Source organism: Tamandua tetradactyla, chromosome 5 (assembly GCF_023851605.1).
Source record: "Tamandua tetradactyla isolate mTamTet1 chromosome 5, mTamTet1.pri, whole genome shotgun sequence".
NCBI lineage: Eukaryota > Metazoa > Chordata > Mammalia > Pilosa > Myrmecophagidae > Tamandua > Tamandua tetradactyla.
In genome coordinates this window covers 82554933-82572118 of record NC_135331.1, presented here as the reverse complement: position 1 = coordinate 82572118, position 17186 = coordinate 82554933, and the positions used below count along the sequence as shown (strand labels likewise).

Genomic DNA, 17186 nt, shown 5'->3' with positions numbered 1-17186 from the left:
TAATTGTGTGATTTATGGCTTTAATATTCTTCTTTATGTTTGCATACATTTTCTTTAAGTTATTCAGAGGTGTGTTTAAATCTCCAAGTTTGGCTATGGACTTGTCTATTATTTTATTTGACAAGTATCACTTTATATTTTGCACCTATATTATAGAATGTGTATAAATTCAGGATTATTATAACTTCCTGGGTGACTAAATATTTTATTATTATAAAATGTCTCCACTTATTTCTAGGAATTATTCTTCTCTTCAGGTCTGCATTTTCTGGTATTAGGATAGCTATGCCAGCTTTCCTTTGGCAAGTGTTTGCATGTTATAGTTTTTTTATCCCTTACTTTCAAACATTTTTCATTAGCATATATAAGTCATATCCTAGCCTTGTTTTTCATTCTACTCTGACAAATTTTATATTTATTTGGAAATTTAGGCCATTTATATTTATATAATTACTACTATGTTGGGATTTATAATTACAATTATGTATGTTTTTATATTATTCCAATGTATTTAATTTTTATTCTCCTGCATTTACATATTTATGATTAATCTAATGTTGCTTTATTATTTCATTTTCTTCATCTAGTAGATTGTATGAAAGACAATATTTTGTTATTCTTTTAATGTCTATCTTAAAGTTTACCAGATGCATTTTCTTATTTACCATAGGCTAATTTAAGTTAGTGACATTACCATTTTGAGTTCTTAATATATGGCTTCTGAGTGAATTCCGGGAAATTTCTCTTAGTGGGTAAAACAAAGTCTAGAAAATTATCTATAGTAGGGGTGCAAGGGTAGTTCAGTGACAGAATTCTCGCTTGTCATACAAGAGATTCAGGTTTGATTCCCAGCCCATACACTTCCCAAACAAACACACAAACAAACAAAAAGTGAAAAACCAAACAAAAAAAAATGCAGCAAATGGTGTGGCAATAAGGGGATACCGGCATGGGAAAAGATTGAAATGTGACCCCCATCATACAGCATATATAAAAAAAAGGATTACCTACCATAGGCCATACTCAGATAAAAATTGATGGTATAAAATAATTCATTCATATCTGCTTATTTGGGATAAAAGAAATACAGTAAAGAAAAACTAGCATCTAAAGACTGTATTTTCCTACAAGAGGTGAGGGAGAAAGGGATGAAATAAAGAAGGTCTACATGGATGTCGTCTCTACCTTATCAATGGCCTTCAGACCAGATTTTCTTTTCCTTTGTGATTACCTTTTCAAACTCTATTTGATTTCTTATCATGTTCAGCTAGAGACACGTATCTATATTAAATAACGAAGATTATCATTTTAACTTTTAAAAAATTTCCAACAAATGATATTAGAACAGATTAAAACTTTATACTCAATATGAACAAAGACAATTTTGTCAGTTCTATCAATTATACTTTCAAAAATGCAAATATTATACGATCCCAAAAATGAACAGTTTTATTTATTTTTAACAGTTTTATTTTTGTAAGGTTATACATTTACTTTTGCCAAAATTTAAATCTTTAGATTTAATGACAAAACTAAAAGGTATATTGGCATATTTGCCTTAGATTCTACATATGGAGTAAAAGGGTGATTCAAAAGTGGTTATGAGATATTCTGTGTTGACAAGAGATGCATAAATGAGAAACATTCAGCCTCATTACATGGCAAGTTTGGGGCTTTGCTTTCTCTGGGGTTTGGAAAGATGCAAAACCTCTGTGTGTACTTATTCCCAGAGGCTTCTACTGAATGAACAAAAGCCTTTAATCCCCAAGGTAAGATCAATGTTAGGTAATTGTGGATTTTTAAATTGGCCTTTACATATCATGTACACTATGGATAGCACACCCACTGACTGTAGTTCTATTGAATGAAAGACTTGAAAGCAATAGGAAGCATGCTAATGTAAATTCATAGTTCTGAAGCTGTGATCTGAACTCTACTTCCATGGATAGAAGATTTATTTTTATGATGTGAAAAGAGTTTGTCATAACTATGTCAGTCATGTCATTGGTTAATCACTTGAGCAATAATTCTAGGATTTATGATATTAATTCACATGCACATACCTATAAATATTTAAGTTTTTTATTCATAGGATATTTACAAGATAGCCAAAAGAGAAGACATGTAACATTTCCAGAAAGAAGAATAAGAAGGATTTATAGTAGAGAACTTCAAAATTGAAAGAAAATTTCACACCTGCTTTCATTTAGTTGATTTAGCTGTGCTCTCCTACATTAAAGAGGAAGCTATAATTAAATGATCCCTAAAAATCTGCAACATCTGAAGGATCACAAGTATTTTTCACATTTCTTCCCAATCTGATCACAGCTTTTCCAGCAGCTTTTCCAACTCTTGGTCTGTACGTAAACAGAAATTATAGTCTCAAAGAAGAAGAACGCTACCACAATCAGGTGAGATCCACAGCTCCCAAACGCTCCCTAAGAGATCAAATAAGCCCCAGAGGTATAACCACATAGAGCATAAAAGCCATGTTGAGCTCATTTTCCAGGAAGTTTGCATCTACACAGACAACTTTCATCAAGGAAGTCTCTTCACACATAAAGTCATCCACTCTGTTGTGGCTGCAGACCGGCAACTGGAAAGCAAGGATGGCCTAAACTGTAGACCTGCAAAACCACCGCTCCAGGCCACAGCTGCTAGTTGCTGAAGAAGCTGTAGGTGCATGGTTATGCCATGGTGGTTGTGCCTGCAGATGGCATTGAAGGGGTCACAGGCCATCACAGTCATAGGCCATGGCCCAGCCCCAAAGCAATGTACAACTGGATCATACAACCAGTGTAGTTAATGGCCTTCTCAGGGCCCTTGAGATTCCAAAGCATCTTTGGGAAAAATCTGGTTGGAAAATAGAGGTCCAGGAAGAAGAGATTAGAAAAGAAGACATGAATGGGCATGTGGAGTTTGGGGTTCAAGTATGAGACAAGTCTGATGGCTGGGTTCCTGGTTGGTGTCCAAATGTAGATGATGGAGGTGACCAGAAGGAGAACCATCTCCAGCTGGAGCTGGTCGAAAAACCCAGGAGGATAAAACCTGCTGGGTAAAATTTAACCCTTTCCTTGCTTCACCATTTGAGTCACCTTTCTTGGTCATTCCCTTTTTTATTCCTGTTGTGAGAAAATTGGATACATGAGCAATGGAAAAAAATGATTAAAATGTCAATATATGGCGGGCCGCGGTGGCTCAGCGGGCAAAGTGCTTGCCTGCTATGCCGGAGGACCTCGGTTCGATTCCCGGTCCCAGCCCATGTAACAAAAACGGAGAAACAGAATACAATAAAAACAAGAAAATGTTTCCCTTTCTTCCTTCCTTCCTTCCTTCTATCCTTCCTTCCTTCTCTCTGTCTTTCCTTTAAAAAAAAAAAAAAATGTCAATATATAACTGGAATTATATAAAAACAAAAGACAGAGATAAAATGATGCAAAAAATATATGATAAAGTAATTTGTTACAGAAATGGAAATAAATACACAGAGTCATAAAAACACCAAATATATTGAAAACATAGAATAAATGTTAGCATGATACAAAAAAAACAGGTCTAAGATACTCCATGCTATCTGAAGATGAAAGCCATTGTTCTCAATGTGCATACTATGGAATGGGAAAATATTAAAATTAAAATGATTGTTATGTTTTTAGATACATGTTAATGAGACAGTAGATACAATAAAAACTTTGAAAGACATGCTAGATGAGCAGGAGCATGGACAGAGTGTATAAGATTTGGAGACATATACAAAATGAGTTCATGGAGCCATTAAAAAGGGACAGTTAAGTATGACACTAATATTAATATTATGGTTTAACGATTAATATTCATTGGTTTTCTGCTGAGGCTACAACTGATAATAGCATTAAGGAAAACTGCTGTGACCTACCTATTTGAATCAGTGGCCTACTATCTTTATAAATGTTGCAACCTTGATTCTAATTCATTGTTGCCAATTAGCAAGCTATTTTCCAGTGATACCCAATCTCTCCATGTTTTAGGTGTCTTTAGATTGCTTTTATAACAAGGGTCCACCACTAACAACTCACTGACCTTTCATAAAGTAAAACTGTGTAGAATTTATAAGTATAGTTTGCACTATTAACTTGAAAAGATTAAGAAATATATTTATGAATATTTGTACTTCTGAATGTTCAATTGTGAGGGCCTCAAAATGATGGAAGCTATTTGGTTACCTGCAGGATCTAAGTCTGAGTAACTTCCTACAGAAAATTAAACACACAAAATTGAATTCTCCAATGAAAATTTATCACTTGTCTTTAAATATCCAAGGTAGAAAAATGTGAAACAAAACTTTTAAGAATTCTGGACCTGGTCTCAGGCCATCATTGCTTAGTCCACTTTAAAGAAAATATGTTGCTCATTTTCCTTGGCACATATGATAATGTAACATCACATTCTGAAATTTTGCTAAAATGAAAAATTGGCTGATTATTACCAGTAATATACTAAATAGTATCAGAAAATATTTATACCATAAAATAATCAGTGTTTTACAAAATTGTACTGTTTTGGTAAATTCTTGATATATTTGAAAGGTTTATTTAATGGCTAAAAAGCTGATGATTTTACAACTGGTAGCCTTGTCTTAAATCTCAGCTCTATTAAGTTACTCAATAAGTACCTTGGGCAAGCTACCTAAACCCTCTAAGCAATGGTACATGAATAATTGTTTAACAACCAGGTGTTTATTGGGAAGATGAAGAGAAGAACCCTGATTTGCAGCATTTGCTGTGTTCATAAGTTTTATCCTCCCACAATGGCTTATTCCTAAAAATTTACAGTCAACTCTTTAGAGGTGATGTTAGCTGTCTGTAGCATACCAGTTTCCTGAACCAATTCTTGAGCTATGAAAGATATTGATAGTACCTCTCCTAATCAGACATCTCTTAATTAGGCAACTTGTGTAATGTACAAAATGCTCAGTCATATTCACCAGTCCTGTCACCCTTATTTTTCCTGTCCCCCTTAGCCCTTGTTAATTCTACTTGCTACTGATCACATATCTTAGTATTCCCTCAGTACTTAAGTAAACCATTTTATACTATATGAACTATACCTATACTTTTTTTCAGTTCTGCTTAACTCTTTTAAAAAATTTTTATTGACAGATCTTCATATGCATACAGTTCATGCATGGTGTACAATCAATGCCTCACAATACTATCACACAGTTGTGTGTTCATCACCGTGATCATTTTTTAAATATTTGCATTGCTCCAGAAAAAGAAATGAAAGGTTAAAAAAAATGTCTACATCCCATACTCCTTACCCTTCCTCTCATTGGCCACTTTTATTTCAGTCTACACAATTTATTTTACCCCTTATCCCTCCTATTATTTATTTATTTTTTATCTATATATTTTTACTCATTTGTTCATACCCTGGAGAAAAGGAGCATCAAACACAAGGTTTTCACAATCACACAGTCACATTTTAAAAGTTATATGATGATACAATTGTCTTCAAGAATCAAGGCTACTGGAACATAGCTGAACAGTTTCAATACTTATACTTCTTGAATCAAGAATAGAAGGTAGGCATAATTGCAGTAGTTACCCTCAACTTAATTGAGCTACCTGTTTTAAGTTAGCTACCTACCTTAAGAGTGCTAGGTTCCAGGGAATTTACTGAAAATTTTCAAATGTTAATGCCTTTTAAGAATTAAAAGTTCATGTCCTTAAAACAAAGAAGCCCAAGTCTACTCTAAACAAATTTCACAAGAATTTCATCTGCATCTGTCCTTTGGCTCCAAAATTGCTTGGCTTTGGTGCTTGTTCTGTTGTACAAGCAGTAGACTAGAGTTTTAGCCATTGCATTGAGTTCTAAGGCAGCTGGCTAGATTTGGAAGGGTCAAAATAAGGCTTACCCTTCTACTTAACGAGAACTTGTGGATATTCCAGATGTACTTCAATTTAGATCTCATGCACCACAATTAACTGTAGGATGAACCTATCTGCAAGGGAAGGAGATATATATTCTTTAACAGAATGCATTTACAGTACTACATGAATTCAGTATTCTGCTACTAAAGAAGTGGAGAATGTTAAAGCAGATAACTACTTGGCTTGTCCAATCCTCATAAAACCAATCTCAATCTATTTAGATCTTTATGTGATTCAGAGAATAATCACTGTAAGAATTATATTTTAATCATTTTTTTAGTAATCAGTTTCCAATTCAGGAATACTAAAAGCAAGAAATGTATACCAAAGCCCATAAGACTGCAGTAATAAGTACGTTAAGGGGAATTCTCAAAAGGACATCTCCGCCTATTTCATTGAGGAAAGCTGCAATAAGGGGACTTATTTTACAAATGATATCTTGCTTTGTTTACACTTTTTCCTTCACTTTTATATTGTATAAATATTGGACATTTTGTCCATCACCTTTTTTCTTTATATCATTTAAATGGTATGCAATGAGTGCCTTACCTTCTTCTGTCCTTACACTAAGACGTACCATTGATTCTCCATTTTCTTGTGGTTAAGTTTGATAGAAATAAATAGGAACTTTAGTGAAAATCAGGAGTAACTAGAAGATATTAGGATTTTGAATATTTATGAAAATCTGGAGAAATATTAAAGGACATCATAATATGACATGAAAATCACTTATGCAGTTTTTATACTATTTAATTTAATTGAAATTCAGAAAAATTAAATTCTGAACATTAACAGTTTAGAATGGTAGGTTACAGTAGTAAATTTCACTTGAATTCATATAGTATCATGTATACAGTTTTTGATAGCAGTTAACTGTCATTCATTATGTTTATATCCCATTTAAACATTACATTACATTAAGCATTAGATTATATTGATATAATATTTACATTATATTACATTTATGCATTTAATTTATTATATTTAACTGTTGATTTAGCTGACTTTTTACATTTACTTCTTTTCCTCCTAAATGTTAACTTTTACTTACAAATAAATATAGACCTAACCATGACAATTCTCTAGAGATAGAATCCAATTTCTTCCTGATAGTCTCCAGTGTGAAGATAACATATTTTCTGGGAGGGCTTGGGGTGGAGGCAGAGAAAGAGGATAAATCTTCAGAACAAAGTATTTCACTTTCCTATTCATCTTTCAGAAGAAATGAAGGCTCAAATGTGTATCACGTAAACAACACAGCCTGTCTACTTCTGTTTTATTTATTATTTACTTTATTTGTTTGTTTGTTTGCTTTTGTTTGTTTTAATGGACCTGAGGGCATTGTGAGGAGGGACATGATGCTCTTTCATGAGATTTGCCATCTTCCTGAGATCCGGACACAGCTCCTAACGGCACAGAGCCTTCCGAGTACACATCCTAAGTGTGCACTGAGGATGGATCAGGTTTGCCTCCTCTAAATGATCAGAGATTATAAAGGTTACTGTGAAAATCAGGGAGTGCCTCACCAGCAGCAATTACCATGCACTTTCCCCTCAAGGTACGCAACATAGTTAATGCCTTAGGTAAAGAATGTTGTGAAAACGATGACCTAAAGTGTGCAAATGGACGGCTGATGCCCAAGGACATTTCAGTTCTTGTCATCAGTTGAATTGATTCCCCATCTCTGAAGAGGTAACAATTCACTCTCTCTCCCAGTGTTCCTGCCATAAAATTGCTGAAAGTTGTTTAAAATTAATTATTTCATAAGAAATTTAAATATCTCATTATTGCAGAATAGAAATGCCCAAATTTACTCCCCATAACAATCTTCTCCCTGATGATTTTAATTATAGTAAAATAGTCTCTGCTGAGTTGTGTTAAGGTATCGCCCAGCTATGAAGTTCTTGATGAAGTCACTGTGGAGAAATTGTGGAAAGCAATGGACTATCAATTGTATTATTAATAAATTATTAAGAATGAATTTACACAAATTGTGTCTATTATTAAAGCATTTTAAATTCATGATTATATATGAATAAAAGTTAACATTTATCATGTGTTTTTTTACATATTTGGCAATATACTTAGTATTTTATATACAATATCTAATAATGTATCACATTTTCCATTGGCTCAGAAAAAAAAGATACATTTCACTATAAAACATAGATGAATAATGGACTGAGCCAGTAAAATAACTTCTAATTATGAGGCATCAATCAGGAATGAATCTCTTCAACTAGATTATATCCAAAGTAGAGCTCTATGGAGTGTGCTTATCTTAGTTCTTGGGGATGGGTTAGTTGGTAAGCCAGTAAGGTATAAAAAGTATCTGATCTTGCTCCTCTATTTCTTTCATACATGCAACTATCATTGCATGTTCACTTCCTGATTTAAACCTTCAGAGTCTTGTCAGTGTTCATGGACTACTTAATCTTTTCTAATTTTGAATAAGAATCTACAATTGATTCCAATTAATCTTTGACATGAAACTCCTTTATCATCATGTATACCCATTACCTGTTAGGATGGCTTGGTTATTAGACATTAATATGTGATCTTTTATACATTGATAAAGGCAGAAAACATTCCCTGCAGTGTCCTGTAAATCACTTATTGTGTGGCTGTAAAGGGTAGAAGGCTTGATAAACTGCTATTTAAGGACCATTTCCTGCTTTGTATTCATAGTTTGCTTCTGCATTGTGCATTTCTAATTCAAAGCAGCTGAACAAGAAAGATAGGAAGGGCTTCATTATCCTTCATTTCCAAGGAAAAAGTCCAGAAAATGTTACAGATGAGAGACAGCAGAAATATCACTGACAAATTGTTGTGCTACAGGCTGTCGCTCCTTTCTCGAGACCCAGGACGGACACCTGCCCTGAGTATCTCTGTCCTCTTCCATGGACATGATAAAACTAAAACATTCATTGACTACACACAAAGCTGACTTCTTCTCCATGCATCTGAGGCTCTCAGACTAAGGTCAGCACATAAAGAATTCCTTAAATCAATAGAAAACATAATAAAAAGCCAGAATATACGTGGTTTAGTAATACATCAAGAGACAGATAGGAAGGGAGAAAAGTATTTTGCTACATCTGTATTTTTACTTTGAATGAGCCTTAGATATTTGTTTTTATGTGATTTAATATTTATTTCTAAACAGAATACCAATCTTTATCTGTTTAAATATTTAGAAATACATATCTTCACTATTTCCAAGCCCTATTTTTTCCATTGTGTACAATGAAACTTTTGTGAGCTTTTTAGAATGTACTTATCACAGGTGAATGTGTTTCCTCATCCTATAAGTCCTGCAAATATGGAATGATCGACAGCAAGCACTGTCAATTGTTGCAAGAGATGGATAGAAAGGTAAACAAGTAAAAATTACTGCCCCTTGAGATGAGGCTTCCTCCCCAGGGAGAAATGAGCAAGCAATTGTCATCATAGTGTTGTAAGCGCTATTGTAGTTGTGATAGGACAGTAAGACAGCAGAGAGGGCATGTCACTGACTGCCGGGAGGCAGAAGACAATGGAATTAGTAAGGGTTTCCAAAGAGGAGAAGATACCCTGGAGTTGATCACAGACTAGCAGTTCACTAGATGGACAAACAGGGAGTAAATTTCAAGCATCAGTAGAAAATGAGAACAAGGAAAAAAGGAATACATGTGAGCAAGGCACAAGCTAAAAGGTGCAAGTAGTTTAATAAGAGTGTAACATGGTATGTATTTGGGTAACAGGTGAGATGTAAGGTTTCATAAATAGTAACCTGATCCAGAAATTTTCATGAACCATACAGAGAAATTTTCTTTTTAACTTGCAGACAATGGTAATTTTCATTTAGTAAGGGACACGCTGACGGAGACAGGATAGAAGGTGAGAAATTAGTTACATTAATGGAATTATTTGAGCACGAAAGTATAAATATGTTATGAAACACTCTTTATAAGGCCATCCTTTCTTATAATCCCTATTTCAGCTCAGGTGTAAATTCAAGAATGTCCTCTCTGACCACATAATATGAACCGACCAGTCACCAGCACAGATTCTCATTTTAATTTTCTGCATTGCACCAGTTATTTGTTTAATGAATGATTGATTGATTTATGTTTTCCTTCATTGAAACATTAAATTTTGGGCGGGCCACGGTGGCGCAGCAGGCAGTGTTCTTGCCTGTATGCTGGAGACCCGGGTTCAATTCCCGTGCCTGCCTATAAAAAAGAAAAAAAAACCAAAAAACAAAAACATTAAGTTTTATCTGGGGAGAAGTTTTGTTTTTTCTTACTAATTGTATCTCAGGACCTAGAATATTAATTACTGATTACTCTAGTATATACTTGTTGAATAAATGGGTGAAAAAATAAGGTCAGTGGCAACAGAAATGGAAATACATGAGAGACAAGGAATAATTTATTTGGTAGTTATTGAAAAATTATTAAAGGAAGCTATGAAAAGAGAATTGAACTAAGTATTTTTTTCACTGTATGCTTGGGTTATAACTAAATTTTGCAAAAACAGCTAAGACTGTGAAGTTCGAGGAAATTTGAAAAATGTGATGATGAATACAATTTCAGAATGTTTTCAATTATAAAATTACATGTAAAGACTGTGAACATTATTACCTTTCTCATATACCAGAGCTCTTTAAAAATATCATGAGAATTTAGGTCTCTCCTCTGAAGGAATTTTTCTGATGACTTCACCTTTCTCTTTTCCAGGTCGTGAGCAGCAATTGCTCCTTGTGGCAGGAGAACAGCATGACTGTCAGATGCTTTGCATTTGCCGCATTCTCTGAGGTCCCTGAGCAGTGTTTCCTCCTGTTCACCGTCATCCTATTCATGTTCCTAGCATCGCTAACAGGCAATGCGCTCATAGCCCTCGCCATCTGGACCACCCCAGGGCTCCACACTCCCATGTACTTCTTCCTGGCAAACTTGTCCCTCTTGGAGATGGGCTACACCTGCTCTGTCATACCCAAGATGCTGCAGAGTCTTGTGAGTGAAGCCCGAGAGATCTCTCGAGAGGGTTGTGCCACACAGATGTTTTTCTTTATATTTTTTGGTATTAGTGAGTGCTGCCTTTTGGCAGCAATGGCTTTTGACCGCTATATGGCCATATGCTCCCCACTCCACTATGCAACACGGATGAGTCGTGGGGTATGTGCCCAACTGGCAGTAGTTTCTTGGGGGGTGGGATGCATAGTGGGCTTGGGCCAGACCAACTATATTTTCTCCTTGGACTTCTGTGGTCCCTGTGAGATAGACCACTTCTTCTGTGACCTCCCACCCATCCTGGCACTCGCCTGTGGGGATACATCCCATAATGAGGCTGCAATCTTTGTTGCGGTCACCCTTTGCATATCCAGCCCATTTTTATTGATTATTGCTTCCTATGGAAGAATTCTAGCTGCTGTGCTGGTCATGCCCTCACCTGAGGGCCGCTGTAAAGCTCTTTCCACCTGTTCTTCCCACCTACTGGTAGTAACACTTTACTTTGGCTCAGGATCGGTCACCTACCTGAGGCCCAAGGCCAGCCATTCCCCAGGAACAGACAAACTCCTCGCCCTCTTCTATACAGTGGTGACATCCATGCTCAACCCCATCATCTATAGTTTACGGAACAAGGAAGTCAAGGCAGCCCTCCACAGAACACTGGGCAAGAAAAGAGTTTTGACCTGAGCTTGAGGACTGTGCAAATCTCTTTGAAAAGATGCACATATTACCCAAGAATAAACAAATGAGTAAAGAAAGGAACAACAACAACAAAAAAAAAAAACCTGTGCCTTCCTCAACCAGTTCTAAGGAACTACTTTAATAACAATGATGGTGATTTTTGTGAAACTCCAGAAGGGAATTTTTATGAGATGAGCCCAATACTGAAAGATATTCCAAAGTCCTTTAATCTAGTGTCAGAGTTTAAATTGCTAGGTTCTGTCTCAGAGTCCTGGAAAATTTCTACTCTACACTCCCAGGCATTTTCTAGCTTTGGAAGGACTCATTTGACTTTTGCCCTTTTCACTAGAGAGTGTGTTCTAACATATTACTGTCCCACATGATTTAATTCCCTAGTAACTTAGTGAAGTGTACTCTTTCCTTCCATAAAATATGCTTTAGTCATTTTTTTAAACTTATTGGTACATAATATTCAATCAAATATTTCTTTTTATGATTTGAAGGTATCTTGGAAATATGTAAACATGCAAACATAAGCAAACTCATGAAACAACAGGGGACAGAGGAATGCTTTCCAGGGCTTGAAAATAGATACAGGAAGTTATTTTGCAAAGACATTGACTAACTCTATGATTTTATAATGTCTATTAGCTTCTGCAGGTTAACCCCTATCTAACCATTAAGAAATGTCAATCAGCATTTTTGGGATTTGGTTGGTACAGTAGAAATAGTGCACCAAATCTGACCTGCCTCCACTCCGTGAAGGTAAAGTCTTATTAGAACACAGCCACAACCATTCATTTACCTATTGCCTATGACTGCTTTTAAACTACAATGGCAGATATTAGTGGTTGCTACAAAGACTTTAGGGGTCTTTAAGCCTAAAATATTAGCTATTTGGCCCTAAAAGAAAATGTTTACTGAGCTTTGTTATACATTAAGAAACTTATGATGGGTTTGTATCCTGATTTGAACAAACCAAATATAAGAGGCATATATGAGATAGAAAAATCTGAACTTGGGCTAGTAGATTATATGCTGAATATAGCATTAATTTCCATGCCATATTATTTATCATGGCAATGATATGATGCCTGGGATTTACTTTTACTAATTACAGCACAACAGTGTGTGAGGCAAATAGAGAAAGTGAGAATTTGCCAAGTATTGGAAATTGTTAATGTTGACTTAATATATTTATGGTTTTACCTTAAATTATTCAATCTCTTTTTCTCTGTTTGAAAATTTCATGTACTAAGAACAATAAATACCTTGTCCATTATACATTATTAACATCTATCTTGATTTCATTTGTAAGGTAAAATGCTCTTAGGTCAGTCCAACAGTGGTTCAGTGGCAGAATTCTCATCTGCCATGCCAGAGAACTGGGTTCTATTCCCAGTGCCTGCCAATGCAAAAAAAAAAAGCTCTTATGATTCTAAACTATTTAGATAAACTATTTAGACTTCCTTTATTATTCAATATATGGTCAAAATTATCTAAATGTTCTCTGTGTGCTTGAAAAGTTTTTGTTTGCAGTTGTTTGCTTAATGATCTCTAGGTATACTTATTAAGTATTTTTAAATTTTTTCTATTCATACCTTCTCTATCTTTACTCATTTATGTTAGTAGTTTTGCCTTTCCCATCTATTTTTCAGTGGTATGTTGAATCTCCACTTATGCCTGTGGATTAATCTGTTTTCATTAATCAGTTTTTACTTCATATTTTGAAGCTGTGTTATTGCAGTCATATAAACTCAGGAGTATTATAAATTCCTGATCTACTAAATGCTTTATCATTACAAAATGCCCTTTCTCATTTCTAGTAAGACTTCTGTCCTTGAAGTCTACTTTTCTAAAATTGGTACAACCCTGTGACTCTGTCAACTTTCCTTTGGCAAATGTTTGCATGTATTTCTATTTTTTTGCCTTTACTCTCAATTTTTTTTGCATTCTTACAGGTAAAGTGTATTCTAGTTTTTTTTTTAAATCTACTCTAAAAATCTTTGTATTTATATGGAGAATTTAGGTCACTTATATTTATGCAATAATACTGTCCTTTGGGTTTGAAGCTACTATCTTTATATGTGTTTTCTATTTGTCTAATCTATAGTTTATTTTTTTCTTCTGCATTTTTATATATTTGTATTAAACAAATATTCTCTTATTTTTTCACCTTCCTCACCTATTATGCTCTTTGCAATACATTATTTATTGTTCTTTAATGGCTAATCTACAAATTAAAATAGGTATTTTTTATTTATAATAGGCTGATATGAGTTAGTGCTTTTACCATTTAGTGTTCTCTGTTAAGGCATTTGAGTGTTTTCCAACATAGGCTGTTAAATGAAAAAAAGCAAAGTTTAAAATGTGTCTATAGTAGGCTGCCCTTCAAATAAGAAAGAAGTTGATAAAATAAAATATGCATGCATATTTGTTTCTTTGGGGGTAAAAGAAGCAGAGGAAGGACAAATGAGCAACTTTAGAGCAGTTTCTTTCAATGGGTGAGTAATAAAGTGATGAAAAAATAATAAGGTAGGTAAGTAGGAATGAAAAGGGGGTGATACTTTTCTGAATTTATCTTTTTGTGTAGTTCTGATTCTTAGAATCATAGTAATTTTCCACATTCCTCCCAAATAAATAATTAAAGAAAGTTAATCTGGATGTAGGTGGAGCCCAAATAGAATAAAAACTATCATAAAATACAAATGGACTGAAATAAATAGCATGGCCACATTGAAAGTTGGTAAAGAACAGAACAAACAAAAGTAACTTTGGAAAACAGTGTTTTGCTTGGACACCGTATGTCCTACAGTAATAAGAATGCTACATAACTATTGTGCTAGTAAATATGTTTAGCAAATGTAGTTCTGATTTGGGTATGGTTGTCTATTCTCCAACCATTTTTAAGTATTTACTGGAATTGAAAAAATAAATAAAGATATTGCAGAAGATGAAAAACAGATTTCTCCATGTCAGTGAAAGAAGTTAAAAATAGGGACAGGAGGGGAGGCTAGAATGAACCTCCTTTTGGTACTGAATACAAATCAGCAGTATTGGTATGATGTCATGTTTCCTATAATTAAATAAATGCATAGAAAGAGAGAAAGAAGGAAAGAGAGAGAGAGAGAAATGAACATAAGAGTCTATGTGTGCATGGGTGAGCAAACATATATATTTCCTAGAACTCTCTCCTTAGTGGCTCGAGAAGTAATGACACCTCAATAGCATAGTTACATCTATGTCAGAACTTGGTTTCTAAAAATCATTCCACAGTAAAAGGAACCAGAGATCCAAGAAAAATGGTGGATTCTAAGGAAAATATAGCATGAGCTTGGAAATTCTTGTGGCACCAGAAAGTAAAGAAGTGCTTGAGAAGATATGGAATCATGTCATAATGACACAAGAACCAACATGAAAGAACTCCAAGTGGCCAATGATGGAAAATTTGTACAATAAAATAAATAATAATGCCATTGTATTATCATTCATGAAATAAAATAAATATCTACAAGTAATCATTTCTATAAATAAAAAATTGAAAAAAGAAAGAAGGAAGGGAATGGAGAGAGAGAGGAAGGGAGGGAGGATAACCCTTCTCTACAGAAGAATCCCAACTAGCAAATGTAGAATGAATGACAGAAATACAAAATTACCATTAGCAAACAGCACAGGGATAATTTTGCAAGTAAGATGCACCGATGGTAATTGAGGTGAATTTTGAAGAGAAACAGGATATATTCATCAATTCAGAGTAGCTCCCCTGAGCTTTTTATTAATTACAAAGTGAAAATTGGCAAGTTTACAGTGGATACACCCTGAAGACACCTTCTTAACCAATTATTGATGGTCAAGATGCAGATATCACGTGCTCTTGGGTATAATGCACTGAGAAGGGCACAATATTTCTGTAGGATTCTGCCAAAATGCATAACTTTAACAATGAGAAAATGTTGTACAAGCACAAATTAAGAGATATTCTGTAAAAACCCTGACCATAATATTTAAAATTGTGAAGGTTATGAAACATAAGAAAAACTGACAAACTATCTCAGTTTGGAAGAGATTGAAAGCTAACAGCCAAATACAGTTTGGATACTGGATGTATCCTGGAAAAGATGAGCAGAAGGAGAAAACTGGTGAAAATACAATGAGGTCTGTAGCTTCATTAATAGTATTCTACCATGTTAATTTCCTGGTTTTGATAAATATTAATGCCTGAGGGAGTTGAGTGACAAGTATATGGGAACTGCCTGGACCATTTTTGTGACTTTTCTGTAAATCTAATATAATTTTTAAATAAAAGTTTACAACACTATAGAAACAATAAAAAGTCATGTCCAAATAATTATGAATGCTAAGGAAATTAAAATGAGCCACCTCTATTGGGCATTGCCAGGAGGTAGCACTTTCAATAAAGGATTTTCTAAAAGACAAAAGCAGTTGTCTTGTAGAGCTTTATGAGAAAATGGAACAGTGGACTACATCTCAAGAACTGCAACAACTGGTGATAAATCTGTTTCTGTCCAGTAGAGTTAGCTTAACAGCATGGACAAGCATACCGTACTAATCAATATATATCTGCTTTCCATTTGTAAGGACCTCCTATGTAAAGTGGAAAATTAATGTCAGACATTCAGAACATTTCCTCGTTTACTTCTGTAATTGCTTTAAATAAACTTTACATTTCCACTTCCTCAGTGAAGCTTTTTTCCAAATGTGGTTGGGGATACTATCCTATTCCTGAATCATAAACTACTCAAATAAACTCCCATAGATAATATATTTTCTAATATTTTATTTTACCATGCAGCATGCTTAGTGCCTTTAAGATGTAAAGGAAAGCTTCTTTTGTGCTGATGATCTATGTTTCTGGATGTGGGTGTTGCCAACAAATGTCTTTTCACCTTGTAGTAATTCATTGAGCTCTACAGTTTAGATTTGAGTTTTTTCCTTTATTGTTTGCTTTATGTCAGTAAAAACTTAGTCAAGAAATTAAATTACTTAGTAAAAATGTAAGGAATATTCAGAAAGTATTAAGATTTTCAATCTTGGTTTGGAGATAAGAATATTGTGTTTATTATTTGTTTCTGTCTGTTTGAATTTATAAGATTTTAAATGATTCTGGAAATCAGATTATTTTTAAGCATTTGGCTCCCCAATGCATCAAATAAAATTTAAATTGAATATGGCCACTCGTTATGTAAAACCTTACTAGAGCCTGAGGTACCTGAAAATGGCAGGAGTTATAGAAATTCCCCCACCCTGTGTGTATATTGGGGTGGGTTAGCTTACTGGAAAGAACGACCCTCTCCATATGACTTAGGTAAGACTCACAGATGTCCCCTCATTTATTTATGACATATCAGGCACAGATCTTCTAAATCTCCATTTATGTTTCACAAATGATGAGCTGAACCATGTCTTCAATGATGAATCAGAAAAAGAAAGTTGCTAACCAAACTTTCCTCCTCCACCAGGTACCTAACTTTTGACCAAACTCTGCTGGAAGCAGCAGAGAACTCCCTGGCCTGAACATGAAACATTCTCTGATCTATTATATCATTCCATCAACATTTAATCTGCTTCTCTACAACCA

General features: G+C 34.5%; 1 protein-coding gene across 1 annotated transcript; it reads left to right on the top strand.

Annotated features, from left to right (window-relative positions):
* The first annotated feature begins 2753 nt into the window (after positions 1–2753).
* LOC143683149 (olfactory receptor 10C1-like) lies at positions 2754–11593 on the top strand. Its single transcript, XM_077159384.1, has 2 exons — positions 2754–2930; positions 10634–11593. Exons 1-2 carry the CDS (start codon positions 2754–2756, stop codon positions 11591–11593), a joined length of 1137 nt encoding a protein of 378 aa, XP_077015499.1.
* The last annotated feature ends 5593 nt before the right edge of the window (positions 11594–17186 follow it).

What these genes read in the sequence shown, in the direction of transcription:
- LOC143683149 (XM_077159384.1), top strand. Translation starts at nt 2,754, where the DNA reads ATGGCCCAGCCCCAAAGCAATGTACAACTGGATCATACAACCAGTGTA. An exon ending in ATGTGGAGTTTGGGGTTCAA is followed by an intron (nt 2,931 to 10,633) that starts GTATGAGACAAG and finishes TCTCTTTTCCAG; the next exon opens with GTCGTGAGCAGCAATTGCTC.